The sequence below is a fragment of the Rousettus aegyptiacus genome, unplaced genomic scaffold, assembly GCF_014176215.1.
Source record: "Rousettus aegyptiacus isolate mRouAeg1 unplaced genomic scaffold, mRouAeg1.p scaffold_m13_p_8, whole genome shotgun sequence".
Taxonomy (NCBI): Eukaryota; Metazoa; Chordata; class Mammalia; order Chiroptera; family Pteropodidae; genus Rousettus; species Rousettus aegyptiacus.
Genome location: NW_023416311.1, coordinates 58,665,443 through 58,679,996, shown reverse-complemented (window position 1 = coordinate 58,679,996; position 14,554 = coordinate 58,665,443). Strand labels below are relative to the sequence as shown.

The 14,554-nt window shown below is 36.8% G+C and overlaps 1 protein-coding gene and 1 pseudogene across 3 annotated transcripts in view; one reads left to right on the top strand and one right to left on the bottom strand.

The window, feature by feature from the left end:
• Positions 1-14,554, top strand: part of ADGRV1 (adhesion G protein-coupled receptor V1) — a 473,598-nt gene that overhangs the window by 134,276 nt on the left and 324,768 nt on the right. For all 3 annotated transcript variants that reach the window (XM_036225348.1, XM_036225347.1, XM_036225349.1), the window contains 5 exons: positions 958-1,222; positions 1,954-2,076; positions 8,302-8,524; positions 8,864-9,068; positions 13,896-14,042. In XM_036225348.1, the coding sequence (XP_036081241.1) occupies positions 958-1,222; positions 1,954-2,076; positions 8,302-8,524; positions 8,864-9,068; positions 13,896-14,042 (963 nt within the window). The remainder of the gene's footprint in view (positions 1-957; positions 1,223-1,953; positions 2,077-8,301; positions 8,525-8,863; positions 9,069-13,895; positions 14,043-14,554) is intronic.
• On the bottom strand, positions 7,393-7,511 carry LOC118607067 (annotated as a pseudogene).

The window sequence follows — 14,554 nt, the reverse complement described above, 5'->3', positions numbered from 1 at the left end:
TTTGCTTTAAGGATCCCTGTGATAAATTATATAGTCACCCTAACAAAAGATACCTCATGATCTTTCCTCTCTGGTCTCACTGGTCTTTATTCCTCCAGGACTGTCAACTCCCTTCCAGTTGGACCAGTCTTCATTCAAATTATGACAGACTTTTTCTGCCTTGGAAATTTTGTCTTGTCATTCTTCCTACTTTTATTTCTCTAGTACACTCATAATTCTCTATTACACCATGCCAATTGGATCTTCAGCACTTGTATCAATTTAATAATCATACATTTATTTAATTATTTAGGTGTTTATTGTTTGCTTTTTCTAATACTTAATATCCATAATAGCAGTTGCTACTCTCTCCATAACTCCTAGCATAATGCCTGGCTCATATAAGGTTTCTAGTCGTTGACTGCATAAATATAATATTTTTATGAAACTGACCAGATCATGTAAAAAAAAAAAAACAAGTAGATTTGGGATTTTCTTTTAATTTGAAACATATGAACACTCATCCTAAAACCTTGTATGCATTGCCATCTTTAAGCCTGAAAAGTTCAGGTGTTTCTCTTTATATTCTATTGTTTAAGCAGTGGCAGTGAATGATATTATAGCATCGGAAAGTTCTTACTCACTTTTAGATTTTTCATATTTAAATTAATTCTCTCCTATTTTCGGCTTTCCCTGTCTCTTGCTCTCACTGACCCCCTCCCAGAGGTATATTTGAAACTGACTTATTTTCAAATAATTTATCTTTAAAACTCATTCTGCATGTATGTGCTTACACACACACACATAGAAGAAGAGATAGAAAGAGAGAGCATATCGGTTTTGCTATTTTCTCATTTATGAAAGTATCTTTCTAACTAAATAAAAGTGTCCGGAAGAAAAAGCATATGATATTAGTTGAATATTCTTAAGTGCTAAATTTCTAGGCATGTGGGTTTTGTATTTGAACATTCCCTACAGGTCTTCAGATGGAATGGAGGAAGCTTCGTGTTGCATCAGACACTCCCTGTCCGAGGTGTGCTGAGTATGGCCTTGTTCACCAAAGGAGGCTCTGTGTTCTTAGCCATTTCCCAGGCTAATGCCAGGCCCAGTTCCATTTTACTCAGATGGTCTGGCAGTGAGTTCATTAACTTCCAAGAAGTGCCAATTACTGGAGCAATACAAGTCAAGGCCTTGACTTCAGGCGACGATATTTACTTAATTTTTGCCAAAACTGCCTTTCTAGGTAAGAAGATACAGTGTTTGTAATGCTTGCACAGTTATCAAAATTATCTAGCAGTCAAATAGTGTGTTCATATGAAAATGCTCCTGTAATAATTTTTTAGCTAATCTGTAGCATGTTTCTTGATGGACAAATATTGACTGTCAATGACAAATGGATTTTTGGGGGAAAAAATTTAAATGTTACATCCATAATCTTTAGGTGTTCTGAACCTCTACTTTAAAGATACTAAAATAAAATTGGGGCTGGGTAGGTAAAGTGGAAATCTCTATGAAAAACTCTGTGAAGATCTTACACCCAAAGCATAAACAGGCAACTTTTTATGTGACTCAATTGGGGTGCCATGGATAATTTGTAGTAGTAATAAATAATACTTAGCAACTTTTGATAAGACTGTTGAAAAATATTCATAAAATACAAATATGCTTTCTTCTGCTTAGTAGAATTTTCATAAATAAAATATCAACATTTTTCCAAAGTAAAATATTTGTTACTATTCTTTTTTGATATCAGATCATGATGAGTGGCTAACATTGTATACACTTTGTGTGGTAAATGCAAAAAAAATTTTGAGGGGTTTGCAAATTGTATTTCTGTTTAAATGAATTGAAGAATGTTCTCCTACATTTTTAAAATTTAATTTAATATTTTATTATAGTTTTACTATGTAATTTTATCATTTTTTTTCCTTTAACTTGTGCCTTTAGATTTTGACTTTTATTCCATTATTGCAGGAGATCAGAATGCAGTTGATATTTTCATCTGGGAGCCGGGACAATCTTCTTTTAGATATTTTCAGTCCCTGGATTTTGCTGCTGTTAATAAGATCCATCCCTTCACACCAGCCTCAGGAATAGGTATGGGCTTTTCCATTGCTAACTAATCCTAAAGGCTACGTGGAAAGGTAGAATGATTCTGATCTCACTGAATTAGAGGCAGTCTCACAGTCCCAGACACTAGGTATTTTAGTAAGGATGTAAAATCAAGATAAAGACCTTGACAGTATTATTTCCAGAAATCCTAGAAGTTCAAAAGGACTGGTAAGGATTATGCTGGAGAAGAATTAGAATGACTAAAATATGGGGGGAAATGTTAGTGAAGGATAAGGAAAGATAATATATTACTTTTGTCTAGGTAAAAATGAAGAATGACATTTAACGATGAAAATACTTATAAGGGGATAGCAAGTATGTATATTGATTTATTTAAAAAAAAAAAACCCAGAAAATGATTGTGAGAACTTTGCCGTCCTTGTTCACTTTTCCAGCTTTCCTCCACAGTCTGAAATCCTTTCTTGATCCTCCGTATGTGAATCTACATATCAAAAATAATAAGCAGTATTTTTAATCTCCATAGTTCTGAAAAGGAGTCTGTTAGTGAGAACTGAGGCGGTTAATGCTGTCTGGAGGCTGTAGGATCATTTCACGGTTGGTAATGAGCCAGTGGCAATAAGACAAAGAAGCCAAGGGCATTGGCATGGCGAGCTTGTGGGGCTGCCTCCCAGAACAGGTGTGTGCACAGGCCAGTATGCCTCCTGTCAAGGTGCCTAGAGGATATTGGAAGTCAAACCTGAGTGGCTCAGCGGGGAAGTCTGGATGAATCAAAGTCCCACTTTTAAATTGAGATATGGCAATTTGGTATGAATTAAGCAGTGCACATTTATTAATTAGATATTACATGTAAGGCATTATTTAAAGTTATGAAGAATTTCTTGCCTTTGTAGGTTTAATGTCTAGTTGTAGAAGCAAAAAAAAAAAATAATAATAATTCAAGGTAGAGTCCCAATCCCATTTTCTCTGAGAGTGGTAGAATTGCAGAGGTTAAGGGGTTTCATGGGCAGCGTGAGCTCTGCCTGAGTGGATCTGTAGGAAATCCTGTGGGCGGAGGAAAGGTATGAGCGAAGGTGGAGGGCAGGAGTGACTGTGGCATTGAGGGCACAATGGGCAGAGTAAAGTGGTGGGGACAGAGGATTTGATTCAGGACGTAGTTGTGGTAAGGTCTGAAACACACCAGAGTCTGCACAGGTGGGCCTGGAATGTCGGACCCTGGGTTTGAACTGTGCTTCAGATAGTCCACTGGTTCCCAGACATTTTGGTCTTAGGAACTTTTAATCCTCTGAAAAATTTGAGGACCTCAAAGAGCTTTTTGTTTGTGTGTATTGGATCTAATGATATTTATTATATTAGTAATTAAAATGGAGAAATTTTAAAGATATTTATTAATTTATTTAAAAATGATAGCAATAAACACATTACATGTGAACATAAATAACATGTTTTATTTTAACAAAAACTATATTTGCCAAAACAAAAACTTCTGTTAGAAGAGTGGTATGACTTTTTTTTATTTTTGCAAATCCTTTTAACGTTTGGTTTAATAGACAATATCTGGATTCTCGTGTCTGTGAACATCTACAAAGTAAATGGTACTAAAAAGAGCAGAGCATTTAGCACAGGAGTCTATTACAAGTTTTTCTTGCCTGACTTCTACTTTCTCTGCCAGGCATTGTAACCTTTATGCACTGTCTCCTTCAGTCACCTCAACAACTGACCAGGAATCAAAGGTCATTTACCTCTCTTTTTATAGATCATCCTATTGTGCTTTGTTTCCCTGTGTCCTACCCTGTCCTTCTCAGCTCTGTGTCCATACCAGGTTCTCCCAGACCCTGGCTACCTCCCATCTGGACTGTTACATTGTTTTCTGGCCTCCAGGCCCGGTTCGCTCTGCTTTCATCCTCTATTTAAATAACCTCTTTACATTGTCAGCCTCTGACAGGCCTTAAATCTGTGATGTTATGCCGATAAACGACAATTGATTTACTAAATAAATGATGTAGCTTTCATTATGTGTTTCTTTAGTTTTTTTCTGCTTGTCTTTTAATTTTGTGTCTTTATCATTTTTGCTTCTTTTACACTTCAAGTTTTCAAGCGGACTAACTGTATCTACTTGAGTCACTTATTATAATTCAAGTTGCCTAATGAATGTTTTTAAGGATGAGAGTGCTGCCTGAATGAGCCATTAATCGAAATTATAGAATTCCCTTTCAAGACTTTTTAAAAAGAGAATGGGCATGCTTTCTAAAAGAATTTGTGAAAAATTCTTCCAGAGGCTTGTTAAGGGATCCATTGTGAGGTCTCTTTATTCTTTTGTTTCTGTGACTTGAGGTTGTAGAAGTATGAAAAGATTATAGGTAATTATTTAGAATGGCTTATTATAGATCCCCCGAAATTATGGATTAAGTAATATTCAAGGATTTTCTTATTTTGAATGTGTCATGCATTTTATTAAAAGCATTAGATTGGAGCCACGACTATAAGGATTACATATTTATCCTGGTTGGTGAATTGACATTGATTATTGGGTAGTGAATTCTTTAATGGATGAGGAAAAATGAATAAAACAAAGACTGCTAGGACATATAAACTTATTTTCCCCCTTCTCCCTTCTCTTCTTTATTATTTGATAGATATGTTTAGTGCCAGTTATATGCTAAGTAAGCACAGTGGTAGATGCTGAGGAAACAAGGGCGGCAAAATCAGATATTATCTCTGCCCTGAAGAAGTTTCACACGTAACAGGGAATAAGTTTCTAGTGATAAACAAATAACTGCTATGAAAGAATAAAGTACTCCCATAACACAAAACGGAAAGGGCTTGACTTGGTCTAGGGGATGCCCAGAAAACTTCTTTATGGAGGAATCATTTAACTGTGAGCTATAGGTGAGTAGGAGTCAATGAGGCAAACAGTCGAGTACAGAGATGGCTCTATGTTGAGGGAACATCATGCGCAAAGAGGTCAGATGGTGGCAGTGAGGGGAGAGTGGTACAGGGTATAACTGAAGATGGAATCAGATTGGCCAGATACAGACTTCAAGGATTGTTATCTTTATCTAAAAGTATTGGGGTGCATTTGTTTTGAAAGGTGATGAGGAGACAGAAAAAGAGAAGGGAGCAGGTTGAGAGAGGGAGACAGAGACTGTGTCTCTGTGAGTGAGTGTGTGTGTGTTTTAAAAAGGGAGCTTTGACTGCTATGGCTGGTAAGAAATGTCTGAAAACAAGCTGGAGGCCCATGACATATTTCAGACTGGATGCTGAGGTTTGGAAAATGGTAGATAATGCAGGTGGAAAATCCAAGAGGTAGAGACTAGATTAATTTAGAAAATGTCAAGTAAAATCCACAGGAGTCAATGATAGATTAGATATGAGGATAGGTGAGAGAGAGGATGTCAGGAATGAGCCCTAGTTTCTATGTAGATGGTAGTTCCATAATCATTATGGTGAATGCTGGGAGAACAACTTATGGGCAGAGAAAATGAGTTTGGTTGGAATAATTTGAGATGACTTTGAGTCATCCATGTAGATATTGAATAAATGTTCCTGGTTGGAGCTTAGAAGAGAGTCCTAGATTGCAGATATGTATCGGATGTTTTATGTGCAAGGATGGAATTGTTTAGAAAGAGATGATGTAAAATGAGAGGAGGGGTCCTCGAACCAAGCCTTGCTAAATTTCACTTTTTAAAGGGCCAGTGGAGGAGAATATATGGACAAAAGAGTCAGGAAATATGGAAATTTATAGCTAATACTTACTGGATGTTTATTATGCCCTCGGTCCTGTTCTGGTCCTTCACTTTATTACCTCATTTAATCCTCAGAGCTCTGTATGCTGCTGGAAAGACACCTACCGTTCATCCCTAGGCCCCCAATACTTTCAGCTTCACCAAAACTGTTACCTTTGGAAATTATCACCTTTGGAAATCATTGGATTAAGCTCATTACTCTCTTCATCCCTGTTCAGTCAGCATAAGAAGCTCAGTCTCCCTGGGGATGAAGGGACTTTTGTCTCCACGTGGTCTACTCATGCTCTAGATCATAGGAACCCTAATGTCCAGACCAGATGCTCTACGCTGACTCCTCCAATTCCCCGAACCTTTCCATAACGCCCTGTGGAAAAGATATACTGTACTTCAAACTTTTCTCAGAATGTTCCCTTTATATTCTTGCTCTGGAACTCAGCTCTCTTCTGAGGCCACTGCTTCCCACATAGTCCTCCCTGGCCGCTCTGCCTCGTATTGATTCTCTTTTATATTCCCAGGTTCCTAAACATTAGGAATGCTTGTTCTGGTGCTTAGTCCTGGAACTTCATTTTATTTACACTTATACCTTAAATAATTTCATCTAGTTGCCTTCTTTTGGGGTTCCTTTTTTTTTTTTTTAAGGTTTTGATAAATGGAAGAGAATTTTATAATTAGTACTAGTTCCCAGAGTAGAGATTTAGGTGTGTTTTTTTGTTGTTTTGTTTTTTTGGTTTTTTCCTTCTTACACATTTTCTGGCCTAATGTCATGATCTTGAATAGTACAAATATCTATTTTCTGGGAGGAAAGAAAAAGCTTTCTGCATACATCTATGCAGATTTGAGCCTCTTACATTTCTTACTCTGAATGTATAATTATCTACTTGCTGCCTTGTCATACTAATCAGATTGCAAGGATATGAATAGGGTGTATCTCTGAGGCTGAAGATACATAATCTCTTCAGACCGCTGCACTTTATGATTTTGCTTGAGACTCTAGAATCAGTTAAACTTGAGAGCTGTAGAGATCTGTCTGAGGAGTTTGTTCTTGACTGAATGTCCGGTTTTACAAAGCTTTATGAAAAATATATGATTATTTTGAAAATCCAGATTTGTTAGTAACAACACTTTTTTTGACCTTTATCTTTTATCCAACATTTACTAAACTGCAATAGCAGTTAAATTAATTACCATAAATAAACTTAATCAGTAATCCTTGATACTTAAAAGTAAGGATATGGGATTTTCTATTTTAACCTGTGGACTAAAATTTTAGAAGAGACTCATGGTTTCTGGTTCTCTGTGCTATTTTTAATACTCAATCAGTCTTATTTAATATCTTTATGTTCTAGAGTGTTTCTCTAAGTACTGGAATTTGTGTGTGTTTCTCCATGGTTTCTCACTTTTCTACCCAGGTCTTTAACCTTGAAGATTGTTTAGTGATATACATAACGTAGTAAGCGCCTTCCCCTCTGAGCTTATGTAGATATAAATATGCGCCAGTGCTTTGAACTATATTTTTTTAGGCGAGGCAACCCTTGGTTGACCTCGCAGATTGCAAGGATCTTGTCAATTTACAATCCTTATTTTTTTTATTTTTTTATGACTACAGCACGTGGTCTTCGTAGGTGGTCTCCCATCTAAGTACTAACCATGCCCAACCCTGCTTAGCTTCTCAGATCAGAGGAGATTGGACTTGTTTAGGGTAGCATGACCGTAGACTGCTTTGAACTATTAAGAGCATTGTTTCCTAATGACATTTCAGAAAGGATTGGCAGAATATATTCCAACATCATAAATTTTTTCATATCCTTCAGCCTAATTAATCACCTTGAAGAATTTATTAAATGAAAATAATTAAAATGAAGAACTCTGTCTCTAATTAATATTGAAAAAATAAATGAAAAACAATAATAAACATCCAATGTAGGAAAATTATTAAGTATATTTTAAAATCAACTCTACAGGTTATCTATGTATTAAAATTATAAATTTTAATGATATATAGAAACATAAAAAACTATATATAGTATACATTGGTCTACTATCGATAGTGTATTAAGCTTTTTAATTACTTTTTTTGTATTTAGACTGTTTATAGTTAAGTCAATTATGAACTCATAAGGAGGGTGACTGGAATAGAAAATAAAAAAATGAAATATATAGTGATGGCATTAATGGGTGTTTTTCACTTTCAGAAATATCCTACCATCTTATTCAATAAATAAATATCAAGATGAATTCAAAAGAGTCCAAAATCCATTTGGTTTTACCATCTAGTGATTTCTTTTTTAAATGGATTATGGGTATATTGTCAAGCAAGTGTGATTGTTTCACAGCATTTAAAAATTATTATTTACATTCCATTATTTCAGAAATTGAATCATAGTCATTTCAGAAATCAAAATGGAACTTTGAGAGTTGGAGAGATTTTGCAGTGGTACCAATATAGGAAGCACGTGAGGTGACAATTTATATTTCACTCTAGTTGCCTTTTCTTTCCTTCCTACAGTCCACATACTTCTTATTGGCCAAGCTGTGTCTGCTCTTTACTGCTGGAATTCAGAGCTGAATCAGTTCTCTTTTATTATGGAAGCACCTTCTGCTTACGATGCAGCTTCTGTTACTGTAAAGTCCCTTAATTCAAGCAAGAATTTAATTGCTCTGGTCGGAGCTACCCACTCACACATATATGAGCTGGCCTACGTCTCAAGCCAGTCTGACTTTATTCCTAGGTAGGTTCAGCATTTTATGCTGTCTTTGTGCTCACTATAATTTTACATGCCACCTAATTTTTAAGCCTTTATTTAGTGACTGAAAAATGTGCAAAACATAAGAGCTTTTTTTTTTTAATAAGCCGGAAACTTAGTTATTATCCATATTTCTAATATTTATACTACCAAGTTAATCAGTATTATATGAACATTTTATATTAAAATTTTATTTATGAAATGTGATTTTTTTAAACTTTAATATCAATCAATGTTATAAGAGTTTTATGAATAAGCTATTTAATATGTATATGTCTTTAATTTGTTGTAGTTGACTTATTTTATACGTACTTCTTATGCTAGTTCAGGTGAACTGATATTTGAACCTGGTGACAGAGAAGCTGTAATTGCAGTGAATATCCTTGATGATACAGTTCCAGAGGAGGAAGAATCCTTCAGAGTTCAGCTTAAAAATCCCAAAGGAGGAGCAGAGATTGGTATTAATGGTTATGTAAAAATAACGATTCTGTCTAATGATGATGCCTATGGAGTTGTTGGATTTGCTCAGGTAATGATACCAAAGATCTCACACTTAGAAGTCAAAATGATTTATTTACTATATTTACATACGAGTTGTTATCAGCACTCAGTGAGTCACACTTTGAATATCTTAAGCCTCTCTCTCTTCCTTCCCTTTGCCTGCTTAACCCCCTACTTTGCATTCTAAGGTGAATTCTACTGATATCTTACAATTTATAGTCTTATATACCCTGGACCCTTTGGGTCAACATATCCTAAGCTTTATTTGCATACTGATTCTTTTTATAAGATTGAATTTTAAATGTTACCAATTGGTCTTGGCCCAGGAGTTTGAATCTGCGATTGGCCCTGTTTCTAGAGGGCAATGATTAAGCAGATTGCACTGTACATTGTATCTTGCCATACATCATCTATAAATACATTACTGTCTTCTTATTTCTTTGTTATTTCTGTGTGGGGGCGGGGAGAGAGGGAGAGAGAGAAGGGACAGGAAGGTTGTAACTGTACATGCACTGTGCACATGGAGATGCTTTCTCCTAAGGAAAGGGAATTATGAAGATATTCCCAGGTTGAACTTCTATGCCCAGGCTTCATATTCCTTTACCAAACAGCAAAAGAACACCCATTCATATTGCATCATTTAGACCTGTTTGCAAGGTAGATCCTGAACTAGAGTCATAGCTGCAGCCATTATGTGTCTTTTACCAAAATGTTCTGCAAAGAAGGAAAACCTAACTCACTCTGGCTCAAGAACATGTTCATAGAGAAGGCGGTTGAACACTGTGTCACCATGGCTCAGATTCTTTTCATATCTCTACTTTGCCAACACAAAACTGATCTGATTCTTCATCTGGTTGTTTGAAAGCTGATGCTATTGTTAGGGCTACTACTTTCTTGTTTGGGTCCAGCTACGGAGAATGAGATGTTTTATGTGTCTCTCAGTTCAAGAAATAAACTTCTCAAAAACCTTTAGAAATTCTAATATGCTCATTCATTCATTGATTCATTTATGTAGTAGATATTTAACGAACAACTATTGTGTACCAGATATTGTTTCAGGTGCTGGAGTTACATCAGAAAATGAAACAATAAAAATCTCTATCTTCCTGGTCCTTAAATTGTAGAGAGAAGGGGCAAAGGGGAAAAGACACAAAGACATAAGAAATATCTGTAACCATATATATATATTTTTTTTCATGAGAAATTAAGTGTCAGTTTTATTGGGCTCAGACCAGGAGTCCATGGGTCTTGAGGATCTCTGTGTATCTGTCAGTTTTCTTCTCCACGGTCTTTTCAGCCTGTTTCTGTAGCCTCATGAGTTGCTTTTTCTTCCGGTAATGGATCTTGGCCTTCTCCTTCCTCTTCTCCTCCAGAGTGACCATCATTTGTAATCATATTTGATAGTAATAAGCACCATGGAGAAACATTAGGCAGAGAAGGCAGATAAAAAGTGTGAGGGAGGGAGTGGAAGTTATATGCGGGTGGGGCGGGGGGGGTGGTGGAAAATTAGAGTATCAGAGAAGGCTGCTCTGAGGAAGTGACATAAGGACAGAGGCTTGGAGGAAATGAGGAAGTGAGTTATACACATAGCTGGAGAAAGAGCATTCCAGGCAGGGGCAACTAGCAGCAAGGTCAGAGGCCCTGAAATGAGGCCTTGCCCATCTGGAACAGCAAGGAGGCCGCTGTGGCTGAAGTCACTATGCTAGTAGTGATGAAGCCAGAGATGAAGGGCCAGGCCTCGCGTGGGGTCCCCTCCAGCACTCGCAGATGCTGTGACTTGCTGGGCAGACTCACAGGACTCAGCATTTAGTCATTTTCATGGCTATGATTTATTACAGTGAAAGAATACTAAACAAAATCAGGTAAGGGGAAAGCCCCATGGGATGAAGTCCAGAGGAAACCAGATGCTGGTTTCCAAGAGTTCTCTCCCCGCGGAGGCACGCAGGACACCCTTAATTCTCCTGGCATGGAGCTGAGTTGTGGTAACACATGGGAAGTGTTGCCAACCAGGAAAGTTCATTAGAGACTCACTACAGTTTTAATTGGAGACTGATCACTTAGGCCCCCTCTACCTGGCCAAAATTCCAGACTCCTAGGAAAAAAACAAGTGTTCAGTATAAACCACATTATGTGTACAAAGAATTCAGGGACAAAGAGCCAGTTGTTAGTTTGAAAATTCAAGTTCCCTCCCGAAATTCAAGTTCCCAGACATCAGCCAAGGGCCAATCTTGTGAGCAGGACTTTTGAAGGATAGCAATAAGGCCTGCTATGTTACCTGTCTCCCGCACAGGCCCCTTAGTGTCATAAGGAATTTGGCCTCTGAGGGACATGGGTAGAAGAGCAACAGGAGCTGACTTACATTTTAAAAGGACACTCTGGCCTTAGAATTGAGACTAAATTGTAAGTGGACAAGGACAGAAATACACCAGTTAGGAGACTGTTGTAGTAATCCATCAACAAACGATAGAGCTACAGGAAGTAGGAGTTTGCCTTTTACCAAGATTTGGACCACTGTAGAAAGAGCAGGTTTAGGGGGTAAGATGAGGAATTTTTGACATACTAATGTTCTGAGTCAGTTGTTTGCAAGGGTTGTAGGACACCCTGTCACCCACCCTGGCCTCCTCTTAGCTACCTCTACCCAATAGAAATACAATGTGACCCAGATATGTAATTTTAAGTATTCTAGTAGCCATATAAAAAAAAAAAGTAAAAAGAAATAGGTGAAATTAGTTTTAATTTTATATTTTATCTAACCCAATATATTTGAAATACTATATTTTCAATGTGTAATCAATGTTAAGTTGATGATATATTTTACATCCTTTTTTTTATACTTTATCTTGAAATTCGGTGTACATTGTACACTTATAGGCTAGTCACATTTCAAGTGCTCAGTAGCCACGTGTGGCCAGTGACCACTTTGTAGGACAGTGTAGCTCTAAGGCATGAGCTGTGGGAGCCACGTGGGGCTTAGAGATAAGGAAGACAGCTTTTATATAAGACTCGTTTCCTCACTTTCTTCAGAGCTCTGCTGAAATGCCACCTTACCAGAAAGGCCTACCCTGAGTGAAAATTGCAACTCCCATCATTATTCAGTACTTTTTCATTCTGCCTTAGTCTTCCTCATGATGGCCTGATTTGTCTAAGTCAGTTTCTTTTTTACTCAATTTGAAGAGTGTGAGTGCTGGGCTACTGCTTTGTTCAGAGCTTTATCACTGACCAGAAAAGTGCTTGGTACACAGTACACCTATCATTATCCTGGGGAGACATCAACACTCACATGCTTTCTTAAGATCTCATACCAGTTTATGGGGCCTAGCCGGAGTTCCTGTGGCAAGGACCACAGCCCCTGCTGGTCACCTTGAGAGTACATTCTGTTCCTCAACTATCTAAGCATGATTGATTTTACTTTATGAAGCTCGCTCCACAACTGCCCTAGAGATATAAATTCACTATGGTTTAAATCTTATCAATAGACAGTGTTCTGCGTTCCTTCAATATGTTCAGTAGGATTCCTCAATACAGGCCTTTCGTGCTGGATGGCCTCGTTTCAAGATGAGACCTACCTAGTAGATAATGAGAGTTTCTTGAATATTTTTGAGCTGTATTAAATCTTCATTTTACTAACCCTCGTTAATAGAGGGCATGGAGCCAGAAAGAGGCTTCTCTTTTAACAGGCATTGTCTTTTGTGAACAAATTATATGCATATTTTAAAATCAAGGCATTTTCTGCAGGAGTGTTGATTGCCTTGAGTATGATTTTATTACTATGTAACATCTGTAACAGTGTGTTAAAATGCTGTGTAAAATATTGCTATAGTATGGAATATTCAAATTAGCATTCTAAATATAAATTTTAAGAAATTAATGGGGGTGTCTCTTTGCAGATTACCAGTAAAAAGAAAAAAATAAAGCAAAAGACAAGAAAAATCTTCTTGGAAAGGTTTTTAAAAATCTTTATACTCCACATTTTTGCTTGATTGCCTGTGGGGAAACCAGGAATATTATAAGAAGAGATTCTTTGGAGTATTAATTTTGAGGAAAAGTTCATTAAATGCCTCGCAAGAGATGTTTGTTGCAAGTGTCAGACGAGGAATGTTATAGTCACACAGAGGTAGAAATCAGTTTGGAACAAAGGGAAAGACTAGGAAGTATAGATGGGAAGAGGAAGAGAATGAGGAATTCTAATACATGGGAAACAGATTTTTCTGGCAGGAAAAATAGTCATAGAGACCATGAACTAAGGATGAAACACCGTCGATAGAACCAGGACAGCCTGTAGAAGCATTACAGATACAAACTTAAGGATGAGACATTTGTAAATCATCAGAAACAGATCCCTAATTCTCACGCCATCATTATATTTGGGTGGGACTTTGAGACGATGTAGATTGAACACTTATTTTTACAAGAAGAAAACAAAAAACCTAGAAAGATTTCCAGAGGTTACATACAGAAGTTATACAGGTCACCCTCTTCTCTTGACTCTGTTCTTTCTGTTCTACAAACTTTACATGCTATACGTAGTACTTGCAGAAGAGTATATGCTTTCTGAGTACAAAAATAATACATGTTCATTGAGGAAAACTTGAGAACTATAGAACCAAGAAGACAAAAACTAAAAATAATCCTCTAAAATTTTACGTTTTCATTTACTTTAGACTTTCACTTATTCAAGCATGCATGTTTAAACTAAAATCATGTTCATCCTATATTACTATTTTTAAGAATTGTTTTTCACTTAATATAGCATGCTACTTAGTACCGTGAAGTTCGTAAGTGTATAGTATGAAATAAAAAAAGTCTGCTAAGGTCATTTCAAATAATCACTTGCGACTTCCTGTGTATTTTTCAGAATTCATTATATAAGCAAGTGGAAGAAATGGAGCAAGATGGCCTAGTAACCTTGAGTGTTGAGCGCTTAAAAGGAACATATGGTCGTATAACTGTAGCATGGGAGGCTGATGGAAGCGTTAGTGATATATTTCCTACCTCAGGAGTGGTACGTTACTTACAAACTTATAGGATTCATGGCACCAATTCCTGCCTTATGGATGAAGTGTTTGAGTTTGCCCATGTCAACACTGGGTACCTAGTAATCACTGTAGAGAGGGATACAGTTTAAGGTTAGTTTATCATTATGATTATTCTTTTTTTCTGTTAAACCAAAATTATCTGTAAAAAAGTAGTCCCTTTTGAGGTTCAGTATCATTTGGCCAAATTGTGGATTTATTACATTTTCAGAAAGATAAAACCAGTCAAACTGGGGATGGAAACATGATTTCGAGATTTGAGTAACATAGAAGCAGTAAATAGGGAACAAATTTGCGTAAAATTCCAGATTTATAAAAACGTAGACCAGCGTTGTCGAGTGATACAGGTTAAATTCAATAGACTCTAAATTGGAAGGTTTAAGTTTATAGGGAAGGTAGACCTGTAAGGAAGTGAGGAAGATGAGAACTTGCAGGGGGAGAAGTCGACCTGCAGACAGTTGCACCTGAGCTTCAGCCTGTG